The sequence below is a fragment of the Chlorocebus sabaeus genome, chromosome 9 (assembly GCF_047675955.1).
Source record: "Chlorocebus sabaeus isolate Y175 chromosome 9, mChlSab1.0.hap1, whole genome shotgun sequence".
Classification (NCBI taxonomy): Eukaryota; Metazoa; Chordata; class Mammalia; order Primates; family Cercopithecidae; genus Chlorocebus; species Chlorocebus sabaeus.
Window position 1 is genome coordinate 48,359,170 of NC_132912.1, and position 26,821 is coordinate 48,385,990.

Here is a 26,821-nt window from a genome sequence, read left to right on the forward strand (position 1 = left end):
TCTTACACCCCAGATGGGGTGCTTTCTGAGGATTTGTTTGTTTACTTGTTCACCAGATGTGAGGTGCTACTGTGTGCTGTGACTGCACACACAGGTGTGGCCCCCTGGAGCTCATATTCTAGTAATGGAGATAGAGCCAGAGATGAATGGGTGCTGTGATTCAGGCAACAGCAAGAGCTGCCGGAAGGAAAAGCACAGCAGCACAGTGGGGCGCTGTGGTAGGCTGCCGCCACAGGAACAGTGGTCAGGGGTGTCTTCCCTCAGAGCAGATATTGGAGCAGAAACCTGAAAAAAATGGGAAAATGCACATTCCAGGTGGCGGGGGCAGCACGTGCAAAGTCCCTGTGGTGAGGTGCTCCAGACGGACCTGCCCAGGGCACAGCAAGGCGCCTGCAGACTGGCCCAGGTAGGAGGGAGTCAGTGAACCTTGGCGTGGATGCTGTGTTTCCCTCCAAGAGGGAGGCAAAGACACTGCAGGGTTTGAACAAGGGCACTGCAGTCTGGCTTCTGCTTCAAAGGATCGCTCCAGTTGCTGGGCCTGGGCTGGGGCTGGGGGGCTGCCAAGGAGCACCTGGGCAGCATTAGAAAGCCACTGCCTCTGTCCAGGAGTGACCATGCCAGCAAAGGAGGCTGCCAAGGACGAGGGAGGCAGTCCCTGGGAAGCTCCTGCACTCCCCCGACAGGCCACAGATCTTCTGCGCCAGCCACAGTCCCATCTGGAGCACGCCTGCCTGTACTGCAGGTGGGGGAGAAAGAGGAGTCCCCCAGAGGTAGCCCAAGCCTGAGCTCTCAGTACTGGGCAGACCCCAGACTCCCTAGGCAAGCAAGAGGAACTGGCAGTCCCAAGTTCTTGAATTCTAGGTGGGAACTCCATGTGCACAAAGGCATCGGGGCAGGGAGTGCCTGAGACAGTGAACAGGATTTCAGTGGCACATGGCACTTCTCACCTTGCCCAAACTCTTATATCTTTTGTAGACCCTTTGTCTAGTTCGCTGGCTCTTCTTTGAATTTATTAGCAATGAGCAGATTAGTCAAGAGACTAAAAGGAGGGAGACAGAGAATTTGCTGCTGGCTAATAGGACTTTCCCTCCATTCAGATGCGGCCAAGCTGGGGGAGGGTGAACGGTGGTGGGCGGCAATGTTGGGGGCACACACGTCACCTGTGCGGGGGTGGCTGGCCTGAGTCATGGCTAGCCAGCCTGCCCCAGTACAACCAAGCCCCCGACCTTGTCCAGGCAGGTCCTGTTCAGCTTTCCTCCCTGTCCTCCCTCACTGGTCTTCCAGAGTGCAGTGCACAAGCACCCTCCCCAGGAAACTCCATTGCATCTCCTTCTGCGTCCTGAGCCCCTGGTGGCTGGGGCTGTGTCTCCTCCATCTCCCTCTGCCTGGGGTCCAGGGTGGGGCTGGAGGGCAGTGGGTCTCCATGAGTGAGCCCCACAAGCTGTCTCCACTGAGAGGCACCGGAGACCAAGAGGCAAGAACAGAACCCGCCATAGACCTTTGAACTCCATAGATCCATGCTGGCCTCTCCTTCATAGGGAGCTCAGTGACACATCTATGCTTGTAGAGCACCAACGAATATCAAAAACAGCTCTGGTTTCTGCTTGTTTGTTTTCCTTTTTAGCGGATAATGCAAGGTCATATCTGGAAGCTGTGTGTATTTTTGATAACCTTTGGATACACTGTTTTCTCTGTGGATGGCAGGATGTTTGAACCCAGAAACCCCATTGCTAACTTACCATGAAATCCACATTGTGCAGGGTCTTCCTGAGTGCCGCCAGGGATACGAAGAAGTTTCCATGGCATCCCTGTTCTCACGGGGCTTTTAGTGCCAACGAGGAGAGAGAAATGGGATTTGTGAATCTAAAATATGGGTCAGAAATACTGCATGATTCCTTTATATAAGGAATCTAAAATAGGCTCATAGAGGCAGAGAGTAAAAATGGTGGTTACAGGGCCTGGGGCAGGGGAGGAGGAAGTGGGGAGTTGCTGTGCAGCTGATATAATGTTTCAGCTATGCAAGATGAGTAAGTCCTGGACATGGGCTGGACAACATTGTGCCTACAGTGAACAATACAGTATTGTACACTTAACAGTTTGTTTAGAGGGTTGTTCTTATGTTATATGTCCTTACCACAATAAAACATAAATAAATAAGAAAATTAAATGTTAATTGAGATGGCAATGGGAGAACGATATTCCAAGTTAGTTGTGGAAAGACTAGTGTCAGAGCACATTAGGAGTATGTAGCTTCAAGACCGCGGCTCTGGGTAGAGGGCAGCCGAGGTTGCTGGCAAGTATTCTGGCAAATGACTCAGCTTGGCCAGGCTTACACACAGAGTGACTGGGATTGGCACAGAGGCCTGGCGTGGTCTCGCAGAGACAGAGGCCTGGAATAGGTCAGAGGCACTGAATCAAGGGCCCAAGGGGTGCCAACCAGCACTAGCAAGGTGCCTGCAGAGGACTCTGTTGATTAGGGCCCCAGGTTGGCAGCAGGAGAGGAACCATGTCACCTGCAGACCTAGGGACACTGAGGCAGGTTGGGGACATGGGATGAAGGCTGTTGTAGAAATTCTGGCATGGGATATAAGGTTAGTGATGTCTAAGCAGTGGTGAGAAAAGCAAGCCCGTCTGTCAGCCCTGGCAAGTCGACGCTGCTGCTTTCGGGAGGCACCAGGAGAAGGGTGAGGCTGAGACACAGCTAGGACAGAGAGTGCCCACTTCTGCTCTGGTGGGCGTGGGACCCTGCAGGGCCTGGTGGCACAGGAACTGGTGGCACAGGACCTCCCTCCCAGGTGCAGTGTGGGCAGAGAAGTCCCCTGCTTGGCACGAGCAGACAGGCTGTGCGTTCCTGGAACCGCTTCCTCACTGCAGTGTGGACGTGTCTGCCGGCCAGCAGCCGGGTTCCTGTGGGACACCTGACTCAGCCCACTGCGTTCCGGGCTGTGTCCCTGGCCAGGCATGAGCTGAGCACATCTCAGGCTTCCTCCCACAGGGCCTGGTCACGCGCCTTAGGACACGTAGTGGCTGATGGTCCTTCCCCAGGGGATGGGGCCACTCAGGAGGAGGGATGTGCAAGGCCTAAGTGTCCAGAGCATCCCATCCCTAGGGGGCACAGGGAAGGTGGGCAGCTGCTTTGGGGGAAGGGCTGATGGGTGTACCCCCACAGGAAGAAGGGACTCTGATCATCGAGGGGCTCCTCAACATTGCCTGGGGGCTGAGGCGGCCCATCCGGCTGCAGATGCAGGATGACCGGGAGCAGGTGCACCTCCCCTCCACCTCATGGACGCCTGGACGGCCCAACTGCCCTCCGTGAGTACCCGGTAGCTTCTGTGACACCTGCTCAGCCTCAGCTCCCTGTTTGGGGTGTGGGTTGGGGATATCCCGAGCCTCAGGGTGGGAGCCCTGTTCCCTTCTGGGACACTGGCATGGGAGGGTGACCCAGCCTCATCCCCATGCCGCGTGACTGCCTCAGTCCACAGCCTCACCCAGAGTGGCCTCTCTCTCCCTCCTGGAGAATGTTCCAGGCTCCCATGACCTCCATTTCGGTTTCTCAAACTTCCTCCAAGCCACCTTGCTGGCAAGAAGGGACGACTGCAGCCAGCAGGGCTCCCAGCACCTGTGCAAGCCGAACATGTCTCACCATCTCTTGTTCTATCTTAAAAATGCACACAAATTTAGCCTCTTACTACTCTGTTTTCATTTTAATATCAAAATTTTTAAAATAAATTTATCAGAATTTCACATTAGATTTGTTTAATATCAGAAAAATGTTTCCGTCAGGAGGAAATGGTCTCCTGCCTGCCTTACTGTTTAATGCACATTTATCTCCTCCTCAGCCCACTCCCAAAACATGCAGTTAGTAGCTGGGCCTTGCCTGCTTCTCCAGTAATAACTCCTGTAGAGGGCACACATTCGGAGCTTTGCCCCCTTCAGATTTCACATAAAACCCATGCTGTGACAGCACTCACCACCCTGATAGCCCTGGCACATCCCTAGGTGTCCCGTCACTCAGTGAATTCTGAGCCACACAGAATTAGATCATAAAGTCAGACTCCTTAGGAAGGCTGCAAGTGTGACTCACATGTGCCCCTCCTTGAGGTACAAGCAGTCACAGACAGCAGTCGCGGCTGGTGCCCATGTGTTCTCCAGGATCCCATCTGTCTTCTCCTCCCCAGGTCCCCTGGGCTGCAGGGCTCTGTCCCATCATACCCACTCCTTCTCCAGCCCACCACTGGCTGCCCTGGCCTGGGGTTCATCCTGCTAAGAGGCCTGGAAGTTGGGCCTTCTAGGTGGCCCCTGCCTGACACCCCACCAGGCCTTCGGGAAGCCCAGCAAGCCTGTTTGGCACACAGCTGCTGGCCTGGCTAAGCCTGGTGCCTAGGAATGTGCAGGCGCTGACTGCGTTCATGCATCCATGTGTCTGTGCGATGCAGTCCAGCACAAGCCCTCAGGCCAGGCTCACTTCCATCCAGCAGATGCTGGGGGAGGCCTCTACTTTTCTTTTATTGTTTCAGACTGACTCTCTCGGTTTGAAATCCAAGCTTCACCTCAGCCTGCCTCGCTTCCCGCCTGTGTCGTGCCCCAGGGGCTGCTGGTCTCTTCTCCTTGGCCTGAGCTCCCTTTCTCTGCCAGCAGCCATCTCAGCACCGCAGTTGTCTCTTTTCAGAAAGGAGCCATCGCCCCAGGATGGGAACATCACAGCCCAGGGTCCAAGCACTCAGCCAGTGCACAAGGCTGAGAGTTCCACAGACAGCTCGGGTAAGCGGAGCCCGCAAGCTGCCCAGACCCCTGCCTCATCCAGGGTAGGAGGAGAGCGGCTTGGCTCACAACCACAATCTCCGAAGGACAGCTTTGTGCCCCAGCAAAAGAGGGGCTTCACCTGCTGGACCCCTACCCAGGTGCCTGCCTGTGAGGCGCTCTGCCCTCATTCTCACTCCTCTTTATGGAAAAGTGAGCAGAGGTTTGGGAGGTGACAGTGTAGGGGTGGCCTGAGTCCCCTGCCCTATGTGTGCTATGGGAAAGGAGCTTCCACAGAGGGCGCTGCACCCTCCTGGCCCCTCGCCTCCCTCTGGGACCTCGTCCTCATCCTCTGTACCTGCTCATGCATCCTCTTTGTGCCCCTTCCCTTAGCACTCTGAAGGGCCTGTTTCAGAGCAGGGGCTCAGCAGACAGGGCTGGGGCCACCAAAGACCTCCGTGGGCACCCTAAGACAGAGACCAAGAGGGGTATGGCCATGTGACATTGTGACCCAGGATACCCTGTCTGGGTCTCACCTTCCTATCTGCAAGCTGGGAGTATCCAGCATCCAATCCAGGAATGGCCCTCACATCCCTATCTGCCCCAATGCACATGACCACAGAGCTCTAGGGAGCCAGACCTCCTGACAGCAGGCAGTTGCTCTGTCAGCATCACCCACCCTGCCATTCTCTCATTTCTCATGCAGGGCCCCTGGAGGAGGCAGAGGAGGCCCCCCAGCTGATGCGGACCAAGAGCGACGCCAGCTGCATAAGCCAGAGGAGGCCCAAATGCCGTGCCCCCGGTGAGGCCCAGCGCATCCGGCGACACCGGTTCTCTATCAATGGCCACTTCTACAACCATAAGGTGATGCCCCAGCCTGGCCTGCCCCTGGGTACATGGGGAACCAGCCCTGAGCACAGGCACAGCAAGCACCATGACCTGTGTGGGGGCTGCTGGCATTCCTGTGCCCTCAGGAGGAAAAAACTCCTGCCAGGTTGCATCCACATAACAGCCCCGTTTATGACCTATGCATTTTCCAGCACATTCTCACTGTCAGTCCATCCTCATAAGTCACACAGATTTCTGGCAAGTAAGCGAGGATGCCCTGGGCAGACAGTAACGCTGAACGTATCTTCAAAACGAGGGCGCTTTCTAGGAGGCTTCCCCCCAAACGTGATTGGTTGATCCCTGGGAATACTGTGTATCGAGCCATCACTCACACTGAGTAATTAAGCAGGGGTGTGCCCAGGGCACGTGTGTCTCTGCCCCAGAGAACCTGGACGACCCCAGATTCCCACCATGCAGCCTTTTGTCTAAGGATGCATTGTACTGACCTCAGGGAAAGCTTTCCTTCCCCAAATTACATCATTCTATAAACAAACTGAACTGTAACAGGATAAGTTGATTGTTACTATAAATAGAATGGTTGGCTGTCTGGGCAAAGCCCTGGATGGAGCATCCTGTGACAAACCACATACTACCCACATCACTGGGAAATGCAAACTGAGATTTCCAGTTGAAGCAGCTGCCCTTCTTGATAGAGGATGACTTATGGCAGGGAGGGGGCCCCGGGGGAGGGTCTCAGGGTCCGATCTGAAGGAGCAGGTGTCCCAGGTTAGGCCATCCAGGGGCCATTCAAGCCACACTTGGGGTGCCCTGGACTTTGGAATGAAGCCGAATTCTGCTGGACAAGCTGAAGGGACCCTGCTTTAATCTCAGGATCTCCCTTCCATCGCCTGCTAGGCTTGTGGTGAGTGAATGAATGACAATAGGGTTGCCTTTGCTAAGTCCAGAAAAATCCAGGACTATTCCAAAGTAGAGTTTCCCGAGAGAGTAAAGGGGACCCAGGGTTGAAGTTAGGCAAAGATTAACAACGGTGTAGATTAGCCCAAGGACACATAACATGACTTGAGTATTCTTTAAATCTTGTTCCAAAAGGGGTTTAGTGTGTAATGTGTTGAGTACCCATTGTTAGCATTCAAATAAAGATTGATATGCTAGTTTAAGGAATTACTCAAAAATTTTCCAAAATATATGCATGAGTTTAGGTATTTTCCAGTTCTATGTTCCTTACCAAAAAATAGCCAGGCAGGGGGGATTCTTTTGCTCCACTATTCAAAGTACTGAATGGTGGGGTTTAGCACTGGTACATTCGCTTCTTCTCGAAGGGTCTCATTCATCACTAAGAAGTGTGTCTGGCACAGTAAACCTTATTGTAGTGATTGCCAGTGTCATAGGAACACCATGTCCTAAGCAATCTGCAGCCTTTGAAATGAACAGTGAGGGTTTTCATCACAGCCTCTCATTTCCGTCTGAACCACACTATCGGGAAGAGCTACTCAGCCAGACGACATGGGGTCTCAGCCTGTCACCCAGTGAGGGCAGCTTTTCCTCCTAGTGACAGATTTGCCTATGGAATGTGAATCGATTCTTCCAGAAAAAAGTACTGCTTTCAAGGACAGGGAATAATATCGTAAGCATTTGGGACAGCAGCTCCCCCATCTTCTGGGTGAGTAAGGGGAGTCCCAAAGAAAAGCACTATACAAGAAGCCCTTTGTCACCACGCTCAACATCCATACAGAACTAATGTCCTTAGAAATTAGGACACAGATTCCTTGAGTCAGAGGCAACAATTGAAAAATAAATAATTCCTAGCATTGAATTTCTGAGATAGTTCCAGGTTTTGTTTCTTAGAACTGTGCACTATTACTTCACTCGGTCATTTTCCAAAACTGTTGTGATTCCCAGAAATGTTGGTTTTATTTCCAGACTGGGTAAAACTTTGTAGCTGTTTCTACTGCCTGACCTGTTGGATTCCAATGCATTTGTTAGAGAGAAACCGTTTATGGTTAGAGATGAGAAAGTAGCCACGGGGCCTTTTTTCCTACTTGGAGTTGGTTGGTATCACCTTAAGAAAAGGCTTCATGCAGAAGAAACACAGTGTCTTGTTAACAAGAATTTTTGTCTTTTTGAAATAGCCTAACTCCTCTCTTCTATATTTCTTTCTTTTGTTTTCTTTCTTTTTTTTTTTGAGGTGGAGTGTCACTGTGTAGCCCAGGCTGGTGCAGTGGCATGATCTTGGCTCACTGCAACCTCCACCTCCTGGATTCAAGCGATTCTTCTGCCTCCTGAGTAGCTGGGACTATAGGTGTGCACCACCATGCCTGGCCAATTTTTGTATTTTTTGTAGAGACGGGGTTTCACCATATTGGCCAGACTGGTCTCGAACTCCTTGTGATCTTCCCACCTTGGCCTCCCAAAGTGCTGGGATTACAGGCATGAACCACTGCACCTGGCCCTCTCTTCCATGTTTCTTTGGACAAGAAGGCCTAATCCCAGTCCTGGCTTTCTGTGTAACTGAGTCACTCTGCACCTCAACTAGAATCAATCCGGGGGAAGCAGATCAAGGTTGAGTCTCACTCTGGCACAGCATGCTTCATTTACTGTACCTCACAGATTGTTACAGATGGAAGGTGTAAACATCTGCTTTTTTTTTTTTTTTTTTTTTTTTTACTGCACCCGCGTTTTCTGCAAATTGAAGGTGTGCGGCAACCCTGTGTTGAACAAGTCTGTCGGTGCCGTTTTCCAACAGTGTGTGTTCACTTTGTGTCTCTGTGTCAGATTTTTTAGCAATAAAGTAGTTTTAATTAAGGCATGCATATTTTTGAGATGTAATACTATCTCACCCTTAAGAAACTACAGTATAGTATAAACATATCTTGTATATGCCCTGGGAAACCAAAACATTTGTGTGACTCACTTTATTGAGATGTTCGCTTCATTGTGATAGTCTGGACCTGAACTCACAATGGCTCCCAGATGTGCCTGTACTTATCAGAGCAGGGACCAGTGGGGGATACTGAATAGGTCCTTGAGCTCTCTGAGCCTCAGCTACCTCCTTGGGAAAACAGAGCTAGGATCAGAGGAGGAATATGTGAATCTAAACTTGAGTTTGAAAAGCTCAAAAGGGGAGGTTCACCTGCAGAGAAGTCACATTCGCTGGGAGGCACCAGCACCAAGGGGGTAACATGTAGGTTTTCAGGAATCATGGAATCCTTTGAGTCAGGGCTCTGTCTTTTCTAGATGAGTGACTCTGAACAAGCTGGGTAGCCTCCTAAAGCCTATGATTCCTTTCTAAGAAAAGGGGACTGGTTTTAGGTGCCTCGAAGGGTTGTTATGAATGTTAAATCAATGATTGTATGTAAAATCTTAGCGGGTTCAGTACACAGCTAGTGTTTATTGAGGACCGACCTATTTCCTTATGTGTCAGGCAGAGTCCTGGTTGATTTCATATATGGTGTCTTTTAGGCAAAGGCAAGATACCTGCAAAATATAATGTGCCCCCGCCGCCCCCAGCCAGATTGTGAAAAGCTCTATGACTGGAGCACAGGGTGCTTGTTAGGCAACCATAGTGTCATACGCACATGGCAATGAGAAGAACTACAGATGATATTGCACAGGCCCCAGGAAGCCTTCAGATAGTTTTAGATCCATGCTTTCAAACAATGCTTCTCACATTGAACTGCACAGATTGCTTGGCCTTGTGTTCTACAAACGCAGACTCCGATTCAGGTGGTGTGGAGCAGGGTAGGGAAGGGAGCCGAGACTGTATGGATGCAGCTGGGCTAGACCTCACTTGGAGGTGCATGGGTTTTAGAAGTCTGTGCCTGTAGGCAAGCGGTGCAGAGTACAGATTAGAGGGACTGAGACCAGAAGGGAACAAATTGGGAAGCTGATGGGGTGTGACCAGTGCCTCTACTAGGCACCGCTGGGAGAATGAAGAGGAGGGAACAGACTGGGGAACTTTCAACCTTAGAATCAACAGACACCTGGTGACTTGATCAATAGAAAGAGTGAAGGAGAGACTGGTTCCCCCACCCTTGTGAATGACTTCCATAGTCCTGGTTCCTCGGGTCCAGAGTGCTGGCCCTTCTGGGTGTGTAGACATCTTCCTTAGGCCTCTGGAAGGCATGCACTACTACAGCTTCCCGGAGTGTCCCCCAGGTCTGGGAACAGCTTGTGTGTGCATCAGCGTGAATGGACAGGTACAAGTGTTCCCAGCGTCACCTGCTGCCTGGGTCTGTTCACCATCGTGATGTCAGCCCCTCGTCCCCTTGGGGCCTGCCCTGAACTTCTCTCCCTTCCTGGTACAGACCTCCGTGTTTACTCCGGCCTATGGGTCCGTGACCAATGTGAGGGTCAACAGCACCATGACAACCCTGCAGGTGCTCACCCTGCTGCTGAACAAATTTAGGGTAAGCCTGGCCAGGAGCGGCCTTGCCCCAGGATGCCAGTGATTTGCTGTTCTGTTGGGGGTGGGGTTCTGGGGAAAGTTGCCCGTGGCTCCTGGGCAGAAGGTTTAGCAAGGGTCCCTCTGCTGAACTTTTGTCTCTCGGATTTCAAGCAAGAGGGGTTTGGGAGAGGGCAGGTTCCTTGTGGCTTGTGTGTGTGTTACTGGGGGTGTAGTTACTGTCAGGGGATCCTCTCAGTTCTCTCCCATCTCAAAGCACTGTGATCTGACTTCCTGTGACTGCCTGTGCAGGTGGAAGACGGGCCCAGTGAGTTCGCACTCTACATCGTTCATGAGTCTGGGGGTAAGTACCTGCCCCACTTCTGGATCATAAAAGCAAAAGGTCTCTGCCTGTTCAGCAAGTCCCCTCCCCACCAACCACCGACTGTACTCCCTCCCAGACGGGCTCTGGGCTGGCTTGCCTAGTGGGCTGGGGCACACTGTGCCTCCCAGTATGAATATTTCTCCCCCACCCAAAGCCGGGCACACTATGGAAGCCTTAAGAAAAAGAAAACATACTTTTGGCTTCAAATTTAAAGCACATTAAAATGTTCTTGGATTTTCTAGGTCGCTCAGTACATTAAGTTTAATTCTTTCAGGATTCTGAAAGAGAATCCCACCAAGCTGTAGGAAGCCTCCCTCTCCGCCTCTTCCAGTAAATGGATGGGTCCCTAGCTCACTGGGGCTGAGTCAGGAAGGGTGGGGTGTGTGTCACAGTGCATCAGGCCCTGGCCCTCCCATCTCAGCTTTTCTTTCTCCCACCCCCTCAGATCTTGTTTCTCTTCAAGCTGCACCTTTGCGGAATGACACTGTCGGGGAGGAAAAATATCTTTTCCTTCTACCCATTTAGGTTCATTGACTGAGGCCCTGTATTTAGATTAACAAAAGACAGATTAAGGAGAAGGACAGACAGAAGTTTGTTAACACTTGCATCATGCATGCCCTTCGGAATATCCAGGGATGAGCGGTTAGAATTTGGGCTTAAATAGCATATTCACAAAAGAGCAGTAAGTTTTTAGGGAAGTGACAGGACAGAGCAGAAGCGCCTGAGTTTCTGGGGAGGCGAAGGGCCGGAAGGCCACTGCATGGGGAGCTGTCGTCCCAACAGAAGGGCTTCACCGGGACATGCTGTGCAGGTATCTCTGGTGCCCTCTCCAGACTGAGGAGGGGCTCAGGTTGTCTCTGGTGATTAACTCCATCCTTCCCTGGAGAAGGGCAGGGGCACACCTTGACAAATTTATGTCCTGCTTTTCGGCAAATAGGGGAGGGCAAAGAGCCTCACTTTCATCATCTCCTTCTCAATTGCCAGCTGCTCCACTTAATCCTTATGCCAAAGTGGCAGATTTGGGGGCCCCGTTCTGCCTTCCTTCAGCATGAGCAGGGATCTCTCAGGGCAGGGCTATTAGCGAGGTCTGTGTTCTTAGGGTTCCCTTCGCCCCTAGACGTGCATTTTCTATCAGTTCGTAATCTGGAACAGAGAGAGGTGACTAATCTGCCGTGATTTTTGTAAACCATCTTCTTTTTCAGAGCGGACAAAATTAAAAGACTGCGAGTACCCACTGATTTCCAGAATCCTGCATGGGCCGTGTGAGAAGATCGCCAGGATGTTCCTGATGGAAGCTGACTTGGGCGTGGAAGTCCCCCATGACGTGAGTGAGGGCTGAGGCTGGGGAGGCCTGCTCTAGGGTGAGGGGTTCTTGGGTGACGGGGCCTACCGAGGACTCCTGGCCAGAGCCCTCTCAGGTGATGTCTCCAGGAGCTCCACACCCTTCCGAAGGGCTCCCAGCCCAGCACAGGAAGGCACCAGCCCTCCCTCTCCCATCAGTGACCGCCAGCGCCAGCAGCTTAGGGAAAATAAGAATTTGAGTCCTATAAAACCATGGCCCTGTCCTTTTCCTTTCAGGGAAGTAAAGTCTTTTCCTTCATTGGAATGTATTTTGTTGTCATTATGTGAGAGACCTATGCAAAGGGTTTTTAACTAGGCCCTACCTTGCACCTGTGGAAGACAGGGAGCTATTTAAGTCTTACCAATAGCCTGAGTTCTGACCAGACAGTGAGTGCATTTCCAAACTCCTCTGCTTAGAAGACGCTTCCAGGGTTTGAACCTCAGGTAGGAGGCCCAGTGACCCCATATCCCTCAGGCTGCTGCAGTTGCATTCCATTGTTAGAAACAATGGTGCTCCCACTTCCCTACCCCCCAGCCCAGAGGGCACCCGATGTGACAAGGCTGCTGTACTGAATGCTCTTCCTAATATTCAGTTTAATATTTCCTCCCAGGGATAACAGTTGCCTTTGAGATAATAATAGGCTCCTGTCCTGGCATCTGTACGCAACCCAGCAGTGTGGGGGTGGGGTGGGAAAAGCGGCAGCTCCTTCCGTGGATACAAGATGTTGGCTGGATGGCCACGGTGGAAGCCTTGAGGAAAAAAAAAACATACTTTTGGCTTCGAATTTAAAGCACATTAAAATGTTCTTGGATTTTCTAGGTCGCTCAGTACATTAAGTTTGAAATGCCGGTGCTGGACAGTTTTGTTGAAAAATTAAAAGAAGAGGAAGAAAGAGAAATAATCAAACTGACCATGAAGTAAGCAGCACTGAAACAGCCAGCCATGAGTCCTGAACATCAGGGCAGGTCTGCAAGGCACAGCACCAGTGCCAGCTGGGAGGTCTCTCTCCTCCATGGGCACCGGTGCCCTGGCATGGGAAGGCCTGCTAACCCTGGCTCTCTGGCATCGCCCTCTGGCCCCCTGCTTGGTATTGCCACCACGCTGGGGTGACAGCTTGCCAAAACAGTGGGACGCAGCCCTGATCACCCATCCAGCCTTGGCATCCTCACCAGCATAGGCATGAGCTGCAGAACACCTGGCAGGAGACTCAGGCAGGAACCCAGGTGGGCGCTGGGTCAAGCTTCTGAGGTCTGCTAGTGATGCAGCTCCAAGGGGCAGGCATGCTGAGGCAGACTTGGCCTGGTCAGGGCCTTTCATCCTAGTGGGAATTCTGAGCCTTCTCCAAAGTGGCAGATGTTGGAACTCCCAGCCTCAGCTGATGTTTTCAGGTGCAGAGGGCCAGTTCAATGAAAAGGTGAGCAGGTGTCACCTGCCAGCTCCTGGGGACACCACGCCAGGGTCTGGCTGCATGAGGTTAACCAGCCTGTAGTCCCACTGACGTCTCCCCCTCAGCAAAGTGAACTGTGGTGCAGGACTTGAAGAGGGCACCCCACCCAGGGCTGGCAGGGAGGCAGCTAAGAAGGAAAGGGCAGGAGCTCACTGAGAGGGCCTGGGGTGGGTGGGAAAAGGATGGATATTAGCTTCTGGTTGAATGGCCCACGGAAAGCCATATCCTCCACAGGCTCTTGTCTGTGCAGCCAGACCCCACACAGACAGAGGAGACCAAAGTCAGAGGGAATCTTCCACTCTGCAGTCGGTCCTGACCCTGTAGGATTTGAGAGCTGAAAGGGATCTGGGGGTCAACTAGTGGGTCCACTTAACGTACAGAGTGGACACTGAGGCCAGCACAAGGAAGGTTGCTGCACAGCTTACGGCATAATCTGGGCTGAAACATGGGCTTCCTGATCTCTGCCCTACCGCCCTGTCCACTCCACTGTGCTGTTGTCTGTATTAGAGTCTTTGCAATAGAAATGACAACACTCCGCTTTGATGCTCTGTGCAGTCCGCAGCCCGGTTTCACTGCTCCTCATGAGACGCAGGCCACAGCCTTCCCTCTCTTTGGCAGAGGAGAGATGAGGCTGCTGCAGGGATCTCCTGAGCTGGCCATCTGCAGGTCCCTCGCTCTGCTGCCCACCTCCCTGCCCTGTCCAGCCTCAGTGAGTCCTCTTGGCGATGTCTCCCTCCAGGTTCCAAGCCCTGCGTCTGACGATGCTGCAGCGCCTGGAGCAGCTGGTGGAGGCCAAGTAACTGGCCAACACCTGCCTCTTCCAAAGTCCCCAGCAGTGGCAGGTGCACACTGAGCCCTGGTGGCTGGCCCCGGCTGGTCACATTGACTGATGGCCACCGCCTGAGGAATCGAGCGCCTGTGCGTCTACCTGTCTGAAGCCTGAGCACCATGATTCCTACAGCCAGCTCTTGGCTCCAAGATGAGCACCCACAGGAAGCCGACCGAGACCTGTGGGGCTAGGAACTTGCTGGGTCTGATCTGTGTGGCCAGCCCTGTCCACACCATGCCTTTCCTGCACTGGAGAGCAGTGCTTGCCCAGCCCCTGCAGCTTTAGCTTCATCCGCTTGCTCAGTGCCTGTCCTGGAGACCCTGTGGATCCACAAGTCCCTGTCTTCTTCCTTCATGTGAGATTCTTGTCTGCCCTCATATCATGCTGCCCCACAGGAACACTATTGGGAAAAGCAGGGCCTGCCAGCAGGTATGAGATCTAGCCTGCTTTCAGCCATCACCTCACCACAGCGTCCCCGGCTTCTAAGCCTCCAATGTCACCCTGTGAGTCTGGCACAGCTCAGCCCCAGCACAGAGGCGAGACCAGGAACAAGGCCACAAGTATCTCACTTTCTCTGCAGAAATCAGTCTTTACTTCATCAGAGAGACCTAAAGGGATTCTTACAAGGAGCTTGCTGCAAGAAACACAGCCATTCAGTCACATTGACGAGGGTCCACATGGCATTGAGAGGGTGCTGCCCTGTGTGGATGAGAGTCCACGGCTGCCCAGCAGCAGCTCCGGAAGACAGTGCTCAGCCCCATCACCACTGTCCAGTGGATGCCTGTGTACCTCTTGCCTTTCCTGGGCTTGTGTTTCTCTCTTCTAGTGGGTGGGGATGACTTTCAATACTTCCCCGGAAGGAAGAATGATAAGGAGAAATGTCTGTTTTGAGGAAAGGGCTTTGAATTCCCTAGGGCCAGATACTGAACAATTTGTGTTTGTGACTGATGGAGAATTTCAGGAATGAATGAGACAGCCTTTGTGAAACTATGCAACAGTTTACATCAGTCATGTGAAGTATTTGTCTAAAACAGAGCAAACTGAAGACCAAATTATTCTGCTGTTGAGGTCCATGGATGGCAGATTTAAAGGGAAGAACCACAAAGGCTTGCAAAGATAGGAGAAGCTCCATCTCTAAAGCATGTAGAAGCTCCTTACGGGTGCCCATCAAGAGCAGAGCTTGGAAGCCACCATGCTGTGCGGAACTGCTCGTCAGGGCAAATGTCACAGCAGGATTTCCCCAACCCATCTCCACCATCACAGACACAGCTGCAGGGGAGGCCTGTTCACTGTTTCGGCGACTCTGCCCTCCTTTGGCAGCATAGATCCTTAGGTGCTCAATAAAGGCGTGCTGTATTGAACTGAAGAAGTGAGAACCAAGCTTTCTTTTTTTTTTCTTTCTCTGCGTCTACCCTGACTCCCTGCTCTAACTTCTGAAACTCTTATCCTAAAGGATGTGTGGCAGAAGAGCCACAACTCGCTGCTCTAGGAGCCGACATGACTCCTTCATTTCTGTGCATGCCCTGAGGACTAGGGTGGTGCCTGAGGAGAAGCTGCCATGGAACATGCAGGCGTCACTGGTGGGAGCCTAGAGGTGACCTGGATGATGAGCAATAGAGTCACCCTGAGCCACAGAATCTTAGCATCAGGAGGGCCCCAAGAATCTTCCAGGCCAGGGGCTCAGGTGGGATGGAAGCAGGGCCTAGGAGAGGGTACAAAACAAATCAAACAGGAGCTCCCAGGTAACTGCACTCCCAAGCTATTTACAACCTCAGGTGTAGGACAGCTCCTGTCCCATTGTTCAGCTGTAACTGAGTGACTGCCTTGTGCCAGGCCTGTGCTCAGCCCTGGAGGCACAAAGATGGAGCCAGTCTGTCCTGTGTCTAGGGGTCTCCTCATCAGGAGAAGAAGGCCAGACACTGGGAGGGTCAGGAGATAGCTGAGCAGTGAGCCGGCAAAGCTTCTGGGAGTGAGGGGAGGCCGAGGCAGAGTTGGCTAAGAAGTGCATGTGGTGTCACAGGTCAAGATGCACCTGCCAGCCAGGAGCAGGCCAGGTCCTGGCACACAAGAAGCCAGTGGAGCAGGAGACCCTCTCTAAGCACCAGCCTGTTTGGTTGGTTGGTTTGCTTTTGCAAGTTATTACAATATTACTTAAGACCTTTTTGGATAAGTGTCACTTTTAAGGTAGGTGTTATCAATCTAATTTCTGAACATTACGGGTCAGAAAAATCACTAGCAAGTGGCTCAGAAAAAGGGAAAAGGTACACTTCTGCAATCAGCTGAGGAGTTCACACTTTTTTTTTTTTTTTTTTTTTTAATCGACATGATATTTGCTGTTCAGAGGCAATCTGACAAGCTGCAAATTCAGCTCACCTCAACCCCATAATTTCAAAGGTTAGAGGCTGGTCTCTGTGGTTTCCTACTGGTTCCTGTGGGGAGCTCCCGCTTTCTTTCTCCATAGAGCTTAGGGTATTTCTCATATGCCCCGTTGGCTACCTAGTGTCTCAGGTAATAAACATATTCGAAGATAAAGCAAAGATCCCTATGGGAGAGTGTTGTCTCCTAAAATAGGACTGTCTTGCCAGCACAGGCCTCAAGAACCAGAGAGAATAATAAACAGCACAGGATGAAATCAGCATGATTGCAAAAGGACTGGACTCAGGAAAAACAAGTTTGTTTGCCCAGAACAAATTACCAGAAGGGATCAAAAACATCTTGTTTTTCCTCGGTGATAACCATATGCTACCTGCTTGGAATGTTTACCAGAAAATGGAATAAGACCTTCCCACTGGCAAAATACAGCCAGGGTTCACCCAGGATACATCTGGCCCCTTAGTCCCATGGAAACAAGGCCCAAAGCATATCCAGTCTGACCAGACGATTTGTGGAGGAACCAGCAGTGCAAAATGTGTCCCTGGTGTGTAGGACGCAGGTGCCTTGCAGCTGCGGAGGGGCAGCGGGATATCCTTGCCAGGTGCAGTGGTGGGCAGCAGCCCCCTGCCCTCAGTTCCTCAATGGAGATCAGACAGGAAGCTTGGTCGATCAGAGCCAAGCAACTGAGTATAAAAACAGCCAGATGCATGGGCTATATTTAGGTCCTGAGAGCTGCGATTGTTTGGGGTCAGGCTAGCTGCTCACATGCCCTGCCGAGACTCATGTTGTGCAGGGTGGAGCCCTGTGCCCTCTTGGTCAACTTTTAACAGAGATGTTTTCTCAGACCTAGGAATGGGAATTCCCAGGATTTTCTTTCCCAGAGAGTCCAAAGGAAACAGCCAAGTCTCAGGCTTGGTGGAAAGAACCATTGTTCAGGATCCCTGGGCTGAGAGTTCTTGGTGGGAGACGGACCACTCTAATTATTGCACATGAGCCACACCTATAACTGCCTTTCTGGCACTTGGGCTGGGGATCCATGTTGCCAAACACAGACCCAAGGCAGCAGTGCTCCCTGCTGAGACAGCGTGTGTGTGTGTGTGTGTGTGTGTGTGTGTGTGTAAGCTAGTGGGGTGCAGGGGACAAAGACACAGGAAAATGAAACTGTCTTGCCAGGACTTTGCTCACCCCAGAAGACTCTTCTTCCTAGAATGAACCCTTCAAATACCACTGGGCTCAGGGGCACACTGGCCCCTGCTGGGTAGTTTCCCAGAGACGCCCCAGCCACTAAGGGATCTGGCCTCTCTTGGGCCAGAATCCCCAGAAATATGTGCAGAACGATTCCCAGACTGTGTCCACCCGCTGGCTCCCACGCCCTTGTTCCCTTTCTCCCTTGTGTTTTGTAAATATCATGTGTGACCATTTTCAGTAATTTGCATAACAATTGCCTAGAATTCCATTTGGGAGATACACTGTTATAGAAAGGTTAATAGGCTCTGGAGCCAGACTTTCTGATTTCAAAGTCTGTCTTTGCCACTTATAAATGTGCATGACCTTGGGCGAGTTTCTTGCCTCAATTTTCTCATCTGTGAAATGGGGATTCTGTGTGGAAGAAAACAAACTCAAAGTGCTTTCTACTATTCTTTCACTCAGCAGCAATAATCACAAAAGACTTCTGTGATCAAATGGGGTGGGGGGTTCTCCCCACACACCAACCAAACAATCATTTCTGCAGGGACACCAGCTGGGTGTCCTCTAATTCAGTTTTTTTTTTTTTTTTTTTTTTTTTTTTTTTTTTTTTTTGAGACGGAGTCTCGCTGTGTCTCCCAGGCTGGAGTGCAGTGGCGCGATCTCGGCTCACTGCAAGCTCCGCCTCCCGGGTTCACGCCATTCTCCCGCCTCAGCCTCCCAAGTCTAATTCAGTTTTGACACTATCTACTTGAAGATAGCATCACTTCTCATAGGTAGAGGGCTCAGTCCCATAAGGTGATCTCCACCCGTCCCATTAGTTACAAGCCTTGGCCTCTGGAACTTGTGAACTACCCACTTTAAGTTCGGATTCCTATGACCCCCTCCTTGGGTTAATTTGCAAGAGTGTTCACAGAACTCAGCGAAACACATTTCCTGGTTTATTACAAATGATATTCCAAAGGATACAGAAAAAGAAATGCATAGAGTGAGGTATGAAGAAAAGGGTGCAGAGCTTCCATGCCCCTTCCCCTTTGCACCCCCCAACCCCAGGTGTCACCCTCCAATAACATCCATGTGTTCAAGTATCCAGAAGCTCTCTGAACCCAGTCCTTTTGGGGGCTTTTATGGAGACTTCATAACATAGGCATGATTGATTAATTCATCAGCCATTGGCAATCCACTTCACCTTCAGTTGCCCTCCTCCCCAGATGTTGATAGGGTGGAGCTGAAATTGCCATCCTTTTATTCCTGCCGTGGTCTTTGCAGTGACCAGCCCCATCCTGAAGCTACCCAGGGGCTGCCAGGCATCAGTCAACTCATTAGCATATAAAACGACATCACTTTGGAGATTCTAAGGATTTTAGAAGTTGTATGTCAGGAAATGGGTAGAAGACCAACTATTTATTTCACAATATCACAGGATAATAACAATTCCTATCTCTTAAGGTTGGTGGAGGTACATTAGTCAACTTTAATGCAGTAACAACACCAAGAATCTCAGTGTTACAAGAGCCTTTGTTTCTCTAACGTTACGTGGGACTGTTGTAGCTACGTGTGAGCTTCTGTGGCTCTGCTCCATGTGTCTTATCATCCTGGGTCCTAGACTAAAGGGACAGCCCCTACTTGGCACATGCTATTCTCAAGGCAGAGGGAAAGAGCAGAGTCCTGGCAGAAACACAATGACTTGAAGCTTCTTCTGGGATGTGGTGTACCCCTTGCATCCAGTCACATGCAGTCGGCCAATTCAAATCAGTGGTCAAATCAACATCAGTGGGACGGGCATGTGGTTCACAAGGAGGCACCGGAGTCACACCACAAAGCGCAGGGACCAAAACCAGAGAAGGTGGAGCAAACTCTCAGGAACAATCATGCCTCAGGAATCTCAAATGCTGCAAACAGTGTGCGGCACACAATAAGCACTCAGTAAGTGTTAACTATTATTATATTAATAGCTAAGCTGAAGGCATAAAACCCTACCTGCTTTCTCTCCTTGTCTTTTTCCCATTCTCCTTTACCCTCCTCTCCCTCATATCTTTCTCCGGCTCTCCCTCCTCTCCATCCTTACTGCCTAGGACTCTGTCCACACTTAGAGACACACACCCCTTTATTTCCTGACTTTTATTTCTCTCTTTTTAAAAAATCCATCCTTGTTTACCTGATGCTTTAGTCGACATGCCTCTGGGCCTTCTATGGCTGGCCCAGTTTTCAGGTATAGGAAAAAGGGATAATCCACCTTTATGTAGACATGAAAAGAGTTAGTTTTAATTAGTAACTACCTTACTAACAAAATGGTTTTTTAAAATTATCTTTTTATTTTAGTGTACATAGAGCAGACACTCCCAACAGGTCACGTTTGCTCCTGACACTTTTCCTAAACCATTTCTACATATCTGGCCATTGCTCTTTACCCCCAAACTCTCCAACCACCAGCATCAACCAACTTATAATAATTTAATAATAAAAGTAACAGCAATGACTGTCATTTCTTCTGTGTTATACATTATGCTAAGTGCCTTACATTATCTCATTTAATCACTGCAATAGTCTAGATACTCTCTAGATTGTGAGTGGAGCTTTTTGTCCAGACCTCATTCGGCTTTGTGCTTTGCCATATGCAGAGACAGCTCCCTACAGAGCAGAAAGCCTCAGCTTAAGAGAATGAACCTGTGACTTAGTTTAGCCTCCACCAACAACCCACTGTATTACTTCAGGCAGGTCAGCCTCTCTTGCCTCAGTTTACTGATTTGCAAGACAGATATGATAATCTGTGCTTCATGACACTATGGTGAAGATGAATAACCAGAAGACAAGATGTAAAAGCACTTTGTAAACAATAAGGCATCTTATAAATTCATTCATTCAACAAATATTTACTGAGTGCCTGTTCCCTGCTGAGCACTGTTATTAGCACTGCAGACACAATAAAGAACTAAAGAGACAGATCATGACAGGCATCGTGTGCCACTGCAAGGCCCTTGACTTTGCTCTAATAAGTTGGGAAGTCTTTGAAGGTTTTGAACAAATGAATGATATGATCTGACTTAGGTTTAAGAGGATTACTCTGGGGCTGTGAATAGACTGTAGGGCAACCAGTCAGGAAGCCAGTATAATAATCCAGAAGGTGGATGAAGGTGGCTTGGTGGTTATAGCAGTGGAAGTGTTGAAAGTGGCTCGATAATGAATATATTTTAAAGATGAAGCCAACAGAATTTGCGGATAAATCACGGGTGAGTTTTGGATGAAAAAAAGAAGCGACAACAATGACATCAAGGTTTTTGGCCTGAGCAACTGGAAAGATGATGGGATCTTCATCCATCCCTGGGAAGAAGACTGTTGCAAGAACAGGTTAGGTAGATATCAGGAATTCATTTTGGGGTATGTTAAGTTTGGGATGTCCATTACACATGCAAATCCAGCTCTTGAGTAATCAGTTCGATATACAAGTCTAAAGTTCAATAACATTCACGTCCCACGGTCAGACTGGAGTTACCAATGCGGGAGTCTTCAGCATGCAGCAATTGGAAGCCAAGAGGGAGGTCAGCTGGTCAGATGACTGAGCACGGCCAGGATGGCTGAGGAGGAGCCTGGAAGGAAGAAGAACCAAGAGAGATCATTACTAATGAGCAAAAAAGGGGTGTGTTGAAATCAGACTTTGGAACCATAAAGAACCACTCCAATTCTGGGTCGTCCGCTTACACACGGTGAACGGAGCAAATTTCTTCTCTGAGCCTTGGTTCCTTTCCTGTAAATGGAGTATAACCGCTCCCATCTTACAGGTGTTTTTCGGTGATAATTAAATAAGGTGACTTCGTGAAAAGTACCAAGCTCTCAAAAAGCTCAGTATTTGTAGAAAGTATGCAGTTTCTAGGTTGGAGAAGCCGGAGTTTGTTTTCAAAAGCCTCGACCACACACAAGGGCGGCTACAGCTCTTGAGGTCCTAGGGGGTCACAGGACGCCTTCCGAGTGGGGGTGGGGGGAGGAGAAAACAAAACCACAAGAAAAAACGAACAACGCTTTCGGGTGGGTCCGGGACCATAGAGGGTCGCTCCGCCTCAATCCTAGAGCGACCGCGGCGGCGCCAGAGCGCGGCGAGGCCCTCACTTCCGGCGGCGCGTGAGGCGCCCAGCGAGCCAAGGTGGTGGCTGATCTCGCGCGGTGAGTGGGCCTGTGGCGAGTGCGGCGCGTCGGGCCCGCGTCGGATACTCAGGTCAGCTCGGGAGCGCGCTGGCCGTAACGAGGGCGGCGCGGGCCGGGGCGATGGCGTGGCTGGCGTCTCCGGCCTCCGGGCTGTGCCTGGCCGCCGGGCGGGGGCGGGAGGGCCACGCGGGCTCAGGGTGGGGCCGCGGCCTGCGCGGCGGGCGGGCCGGCCGGGTCAATGAGGAGCGGCCGGCGGAGTGCTGGGGACAGGGGAGGCTTGGAGTGAGGGCCCGGGCGAGGCGCGGCCCGCAGCGGGTGGAACCGGTCGGGTGAGCAGCAGCCCCGGCCCCTTCCGTCGCTCGGAGCGTTCGAGGACTAGATAACGTGGAACAAATGCTTAGGCGGCACAGGGCTGCTCTGAGCGGTTTTCAGATTCAGACTCATTGCAACTTCTAACATCCTGATGGTGTTGCCACTTTATCATTACCCTCCCCATTTTACGAGGAAACTGAGGCACATTCCAGTTAGCTGGGTGTGCAGGAACAGCAGCTTCTGTCACTCAGGTTTAACTTGGTGCTTGCCCCTGCTGCGGAGCTGTGCAAAGCACGGGTCGCCGCGCTGGACTGAGCGATGGAAGATGTGGCTGCCACTAAGAATACAGGCCCTGGAGTCAAACTGCTAGGATCTGGGAACCCGGCCAGTGCCTTCTAGCATTGTGCCCTCGTTTCCTTAACTTCGAACGGAAATAACTGTATAAAGGTACCGGGAGAATTAAAGAGCTAGTACAGAATCAAGTTACACGGTGTCTGGCACATACTACCTATTAGTATGATTGCCTCATCCGTAGGTGGATTTGACAGTCTGAGTTTCTGACTACATCTGACTTCCATTGTATTCAATGCATGTGCTTTTAAAAATATGTATAATGACCATTATAGCTATTTAAAAAAAAAAAAAACTCAACAACACCAACACCATGTACCAAACTAACACAGTGTCTCCTGTGTGGTAGATGTTCTGTAAATATTTGCTTAAGTTAAGGACTGAGTAGTGCTAACTGTAATCTTGTGTTATATGCAGCTTGCTCTTATGCTAACCATAATTACAGCTGATGTAATTATTAAATATCCAGATAAAGTCCTGGGCTTAAAGTCTCAATTATACAATAAGATGAAAGGAAGGCAAGAAAAATGATGTTTTTGTTTTCATTTATTTGCTTATATGCTTGTATGCAAAGAAACCCAGAGTAATTGTTTCTGTTTTAAATTCCACATTCTGACAAAAGATAATGAAAAATAGTTCCAATAATTGTATTGCTTTTGAAGTTCTAGATTTTCCCACATTGCCACCTATGTGGGGTTTGTAGGGATTTTTGTTGGTTTGTTTTGGCTGTTATTTTAAATAGCCACAAGTCAGCCTTATAAATAAATAAAATTATTTCAGATTTTGAATTTTGCAGCATTTGGGTATTCTAAAAATTCCATCCTACTTTTAACATGTAAACTCATTTTCTCCCCGCTCTCCTTTTCTTGTGTCCTACCTACCATGCTTTTTTCTACTCAGTTTCATTCCACTATCTGGTAAAAGTTCTTTTGCAGTTTTCCTCTCTCCGAAAACAATACTTTTGTTTTGGGTTTTCAACAGATTGCTTTCTTGGATCATTAGGATCTATAAAAACCAATAATAAAGCGTGTCTTCATAGACTAAGTAAACCTACCACTCCCTATAGAGAAGTTTCAATTTTCTTTTATTTATTTATTTATTTTTTATTTTTTTGAGACGGAGTCTCGCTCTGTCGTCCATGCTGGAGTGCAGTGGCCAGATCTCAGCTCACTGCAAGCTCCGCCTCCCGGGTTCATTCTCCGGCCTCAGCCTCCCGAGTAGCTGGGACTACAGGCGCCCACCACCTCGCCCGGCTAGTTTTTTGTATTTTTTTTTTTTTAGTAGAGACGGGGTTTCAGCGTGTTAGCCAGGATGGTCTCGATCTCCTGACCTCGTGACCCACCCGTCTCGGCCTCCCAAAGTGCTGGGATTACAGGCTTGAGCCACCGCACCCGGCCAGAGAAGTTTCAATTTTCAAAACACTTTATGCTACAGAATCAGAGCTAAGCTGTCATCTAGAGCTATGGAAATCGAATGCTAAATACAGATAAATAGGAATATATCATAAAGTAGTATAATGTGTCATTTCTTATTCATTTGGATACTTTAGGCAGTTATTAGTGAGTAGAAGTTTAACACGGAACTAAATATTAAAGCATAGTGATATTCTATTACACAAATTTTGATTGTCTTTTGGAGTCATTCCATTCCCATTAAGATTTACCATATCTCCACTTTTTAGTCCTTCAAAATTATGTACTCATTTGGTAATGCCTAGAAAATTTATATTTCACCTCATCACTTTGTTTTTATCCTGTCCCAATAGAAACTCCAGTGGTAAACTCAGTCAAAATTTGGTGATATTTGTTAAGCTTAAACTCTGGAATTGTTAGAATTACTTTGCAAGTATTTCCCCCCATATTATCTTTGTTTGCATTTATACTTTTAAAATTTAAACATGAATGCAATTTTGGTGGTTTGAAGAGATATTAAAATTGAATAATTAACAGATACCTATATATTTTTTTCTGATCATCTATACTTTTTTTTTTCCTTCTACACACAGAAAATTCTGAGCTGTGCACTGCTAGGAAATGAAACAGTAGTTCAGAAGAAGCCTGTAAACTCTCTTACAAATACATTTGGTTATTCACCATGAGGTTAGCAAAGCCTAAAGCGGGTATTTCTCGGAGCTCAAGCCAAGGAAAGGCCTATGAGAACAAGCGCAAAACAGGCCGGCCGCGGCAGAAGTGGGGCATGACTATTCGATTTGACTCAAGCTTGAGTAGACTCAGAAGAAGCTTTGATGACAAACCCTATAAATGTACTGAATGTGAAAAGAGTTTCAGTCAGAGTTCAACTCTTTTTCAACACCAGAAGATCCATACTGGAAAGAAATCCCATAAATGTGCTGATTGTGGGAAAAGTTTCTTTCAGAGTTCTAATCTCATTCAGCATCGACGGATCCATACTGGGGAAAAGCCCTACAAATGTGATGAGTGTGGAGAAAGCTTTAAACAGAGCTCAAATCTCATTCAGCACCAGAGAATTCATACTGGAGAAAAACCCTATCAGTGTGATGAGTGTGGCCGGTGTTTCAGCCAGAGCTCCCACCTTATTCAACATCAGAGAACCCACACCGGGGAGAAACCCTACCAGTGCAGTGAATGTGGCAAATGTTTCAGTCAGAGCTCTCATCTGAGGCAGCACATGAAGGTGCATAAAGAAGAGAAGCCTCGTAAAACCCGGGGCAAAAATATCAGGGTGAAGACTCACTTACCCTCTTGGAAAGCTGGTACAGGAAGGAAGTCTGTGGCTGGTCTCCGTTAAGTATAGGGCTTTTTGACAGCTTTTTGAGCCCCCTTGAGAAAAAATAAAAAGTAAAAAATGAATCTTTTTTAGAAATAGAGATGCTTTATAGTAGATCACTTAAATACTGGATCTTTTGCTAGTGTGAAAACATTGGGAATTTAATGACATTGAGCTGAAAGAAATTACATGAGTCCAGCTACCCTCATTTCTTTTTTATGTGACATGGAGCACAAAGAACTGAAAATACGTTTTGAGGGAGCATGACATTGTTGACCTAATTTGAAATTACTTCCGTTTTCAAACACCATCATGATTTGCAGATACATTTTGAGAAAAACCATCATGTTTTGAGGATACTTTTGTGAAAGTGCAGGCATGCCAATGATTACTCAGTTTTAGGACTGTGGAAGAAAAAATTAAAAGGGAGAAGAAATTAATTCCACTACTTTTGAAGTTCTGCAACAGACGAGATTTTGTTTGTAAAGTTTTGTAGTATATTAACCATTGGTTTATGACTCTAGATTCAACATATTAAAATGTATTCAAGCTCACAGATTTTTAATCAGTGAGGCCCATCTATATTAGTTCTTTTATTTCTTCTCCTTGTCGACAGCTGTTAATTAAAGGAGTAAGGATTTCCCTGTTTGTTTTTTAACCAAATTCTTAGAGATGCTATAGAATCTAAATGAGAACTGAATTGAACCTTAAGTCTCCTATTCCTACTAATAGAGTTCTTTGTGATGGTAACTGCTGTGTCATTTGTTTTCCACAAGTTGGGATGGATTCATGTTGATCCATTCCTATGTCCTTGACCTCTTCTGGCATTCTCTTGTGCTCTGACAAACTGAGCCAGCCTTTTAGATCTACATGAATAAACGAACTATTTTACCAAGAAAAATCTCAGCTTGCTTTCTGCTAATTAAAAACCTACAATTTAAACACCTCCCTGCCTTCAAGACTGTGAGCTTTAGATAGCCCTGCTTAAATGTTTGTCAACAACAAGAGTCATGTAATGTGTCAGTGCATTGTAGCTCCTTTGAAATTTAACTCTTTCTATGTTACATGAATTGTTTTAAGGAGTCCGGCAAACATGTTTATTCACTTCCATGAGAATGGTGCCAAGTGTCAGACTCGAGCCCTCAGCTCAGGTTTTAATTTCTATTGAATGCTAACATTCTTCTGATTTTTTGGTATCTTTTATATCGGTTTCTGCTGTATTAATGACAATTATTCATGAAAATAAAAAATGAAATATTTTGTATACTACTACCTTCTGTTTATTTTTCTCCTGGGGAATTGCTTTAATTTTTAGACACTAGATCTAAAATCACAACTTTTGGATGGATCACTAGTTTTGCCTGTTTTTGATTTCCTCACACTTGAACTTTGCCTTCCTCCTGGCCTTGCATTTGAGCATAGGGCCATAGAAGTTGGCCTTGTTATGGCCTTGTTGACAAGTGTCATTCCGCAGAATATTCACAAGGTGTTTTGTAAGCATGAGGTGATCACAGTTTTTTACGAAAGAAGTGATCTTTGGCCACCCTGTTACATCCAAGTCACTCCTTGGCAGGACTGTGGCTATGGGGCCTTTTTGAGGATTTATCAATGCTCTTCACATTAGTTTTGTGTCTGGAATAGCTTCAGGCCAGGGCCAACACTTCTTTCCTAAATTTCAGGAATTTGCCCATTCTGACAGCAAACAGGGCTGTGCACAGTAGTGATATTAAAAATAATTT

At 48.8% G+C, this 26,821-nt stretch overlaps 2 protein-coding genes and 1 pseudogene across 6 annotated transcripts in view; 2 read left to right on the forward strand and 1 right to left on the reverse strand.

The window, feature by feature from the left end:
• RASSF4 (Ras association domain family member 4) overlaps positions 1–14,405 on the forward strand; it is a 34,309-nt gene extending 19,904 nt beyond the window's left edge. Inside the window, exons 4-11 of one of the 2 annotated variants that reach the window (XM_007962488.3) lie at positions 3,170–3,312; positions 4,670–4,761; positions 5,447–5,604; positions 9,894–9,995; positions 10,283–10,334; positions 11,558–11,679; positions 12,517–12,614; positions 13,884–14,405. In XM_007962488.3, the coding sequence (XP_007960679.1) occupies positions 3,170–3,312; positions 4,670–4,761; positions 5,447–5,604; positions 9,894–9,995; positions 10,283–10,334; positions 11,558–11,679; positions 12,517–12,614; positions 13,884–13,944 (828 nt within the window). In that variant the 3' untranslated portion in view covers positions 13,945–14,405. The remainder of the gene's footprint in view (positions 1–3,169; positions 3,313–4,669; positions 4,762–5,446; positions 5,605–9,893; positions 9,996–10,282; positions 10,335–11,557; positions 11,680–12,516; positions 12,615–13,883) is intronic. The other variant, XM_007962491.3, reaches the window with a different exon arrangement.
• Positions 14,406–20,885: 6,480 nt separating this feature from the next.
• Positions 20,886–21,651, reverse strand: LOC119619975 (uncharacterized protein ZNF22-AS1-like; annotated as a pseudogene).
• Positions 21,592–26,351, forward strand: ZNF22 (zinc finger protein 22). Of its 4 annotated transcripts, none has more exons than XM_007962495.3 (2): positions 21,592–21,689; positions 24,340–26,351. In XM_007962495.3, the coding sequence occupies exon 2, from the start codon at positions 24,429–24,431 to the stop codon at positions 25,101–25,103; it is 675 nt and encodes a 224-aa protein (XP_007960686.1). In that variant the 5' UTR covers positions 21,592–21,689; positions 24,340–24,428; the 3' UTR covers positions 25,104–26,351. The 4 variants fall into 4 exon arrangements, with proteins under 4 accessions (XP_007960686.1, XP_007960685.1, XP_007960688.1 ...); XM_007962494.3 differs by having other exon boundaries at positions 21,633–21,741; XM_007962497.3 differs by lacking the exon at positions 21,592–21,689 and adding an exon at positions 21,918–22,000.
• Positions 26,352–26,821: the final 470 nt, after the last annotated feature.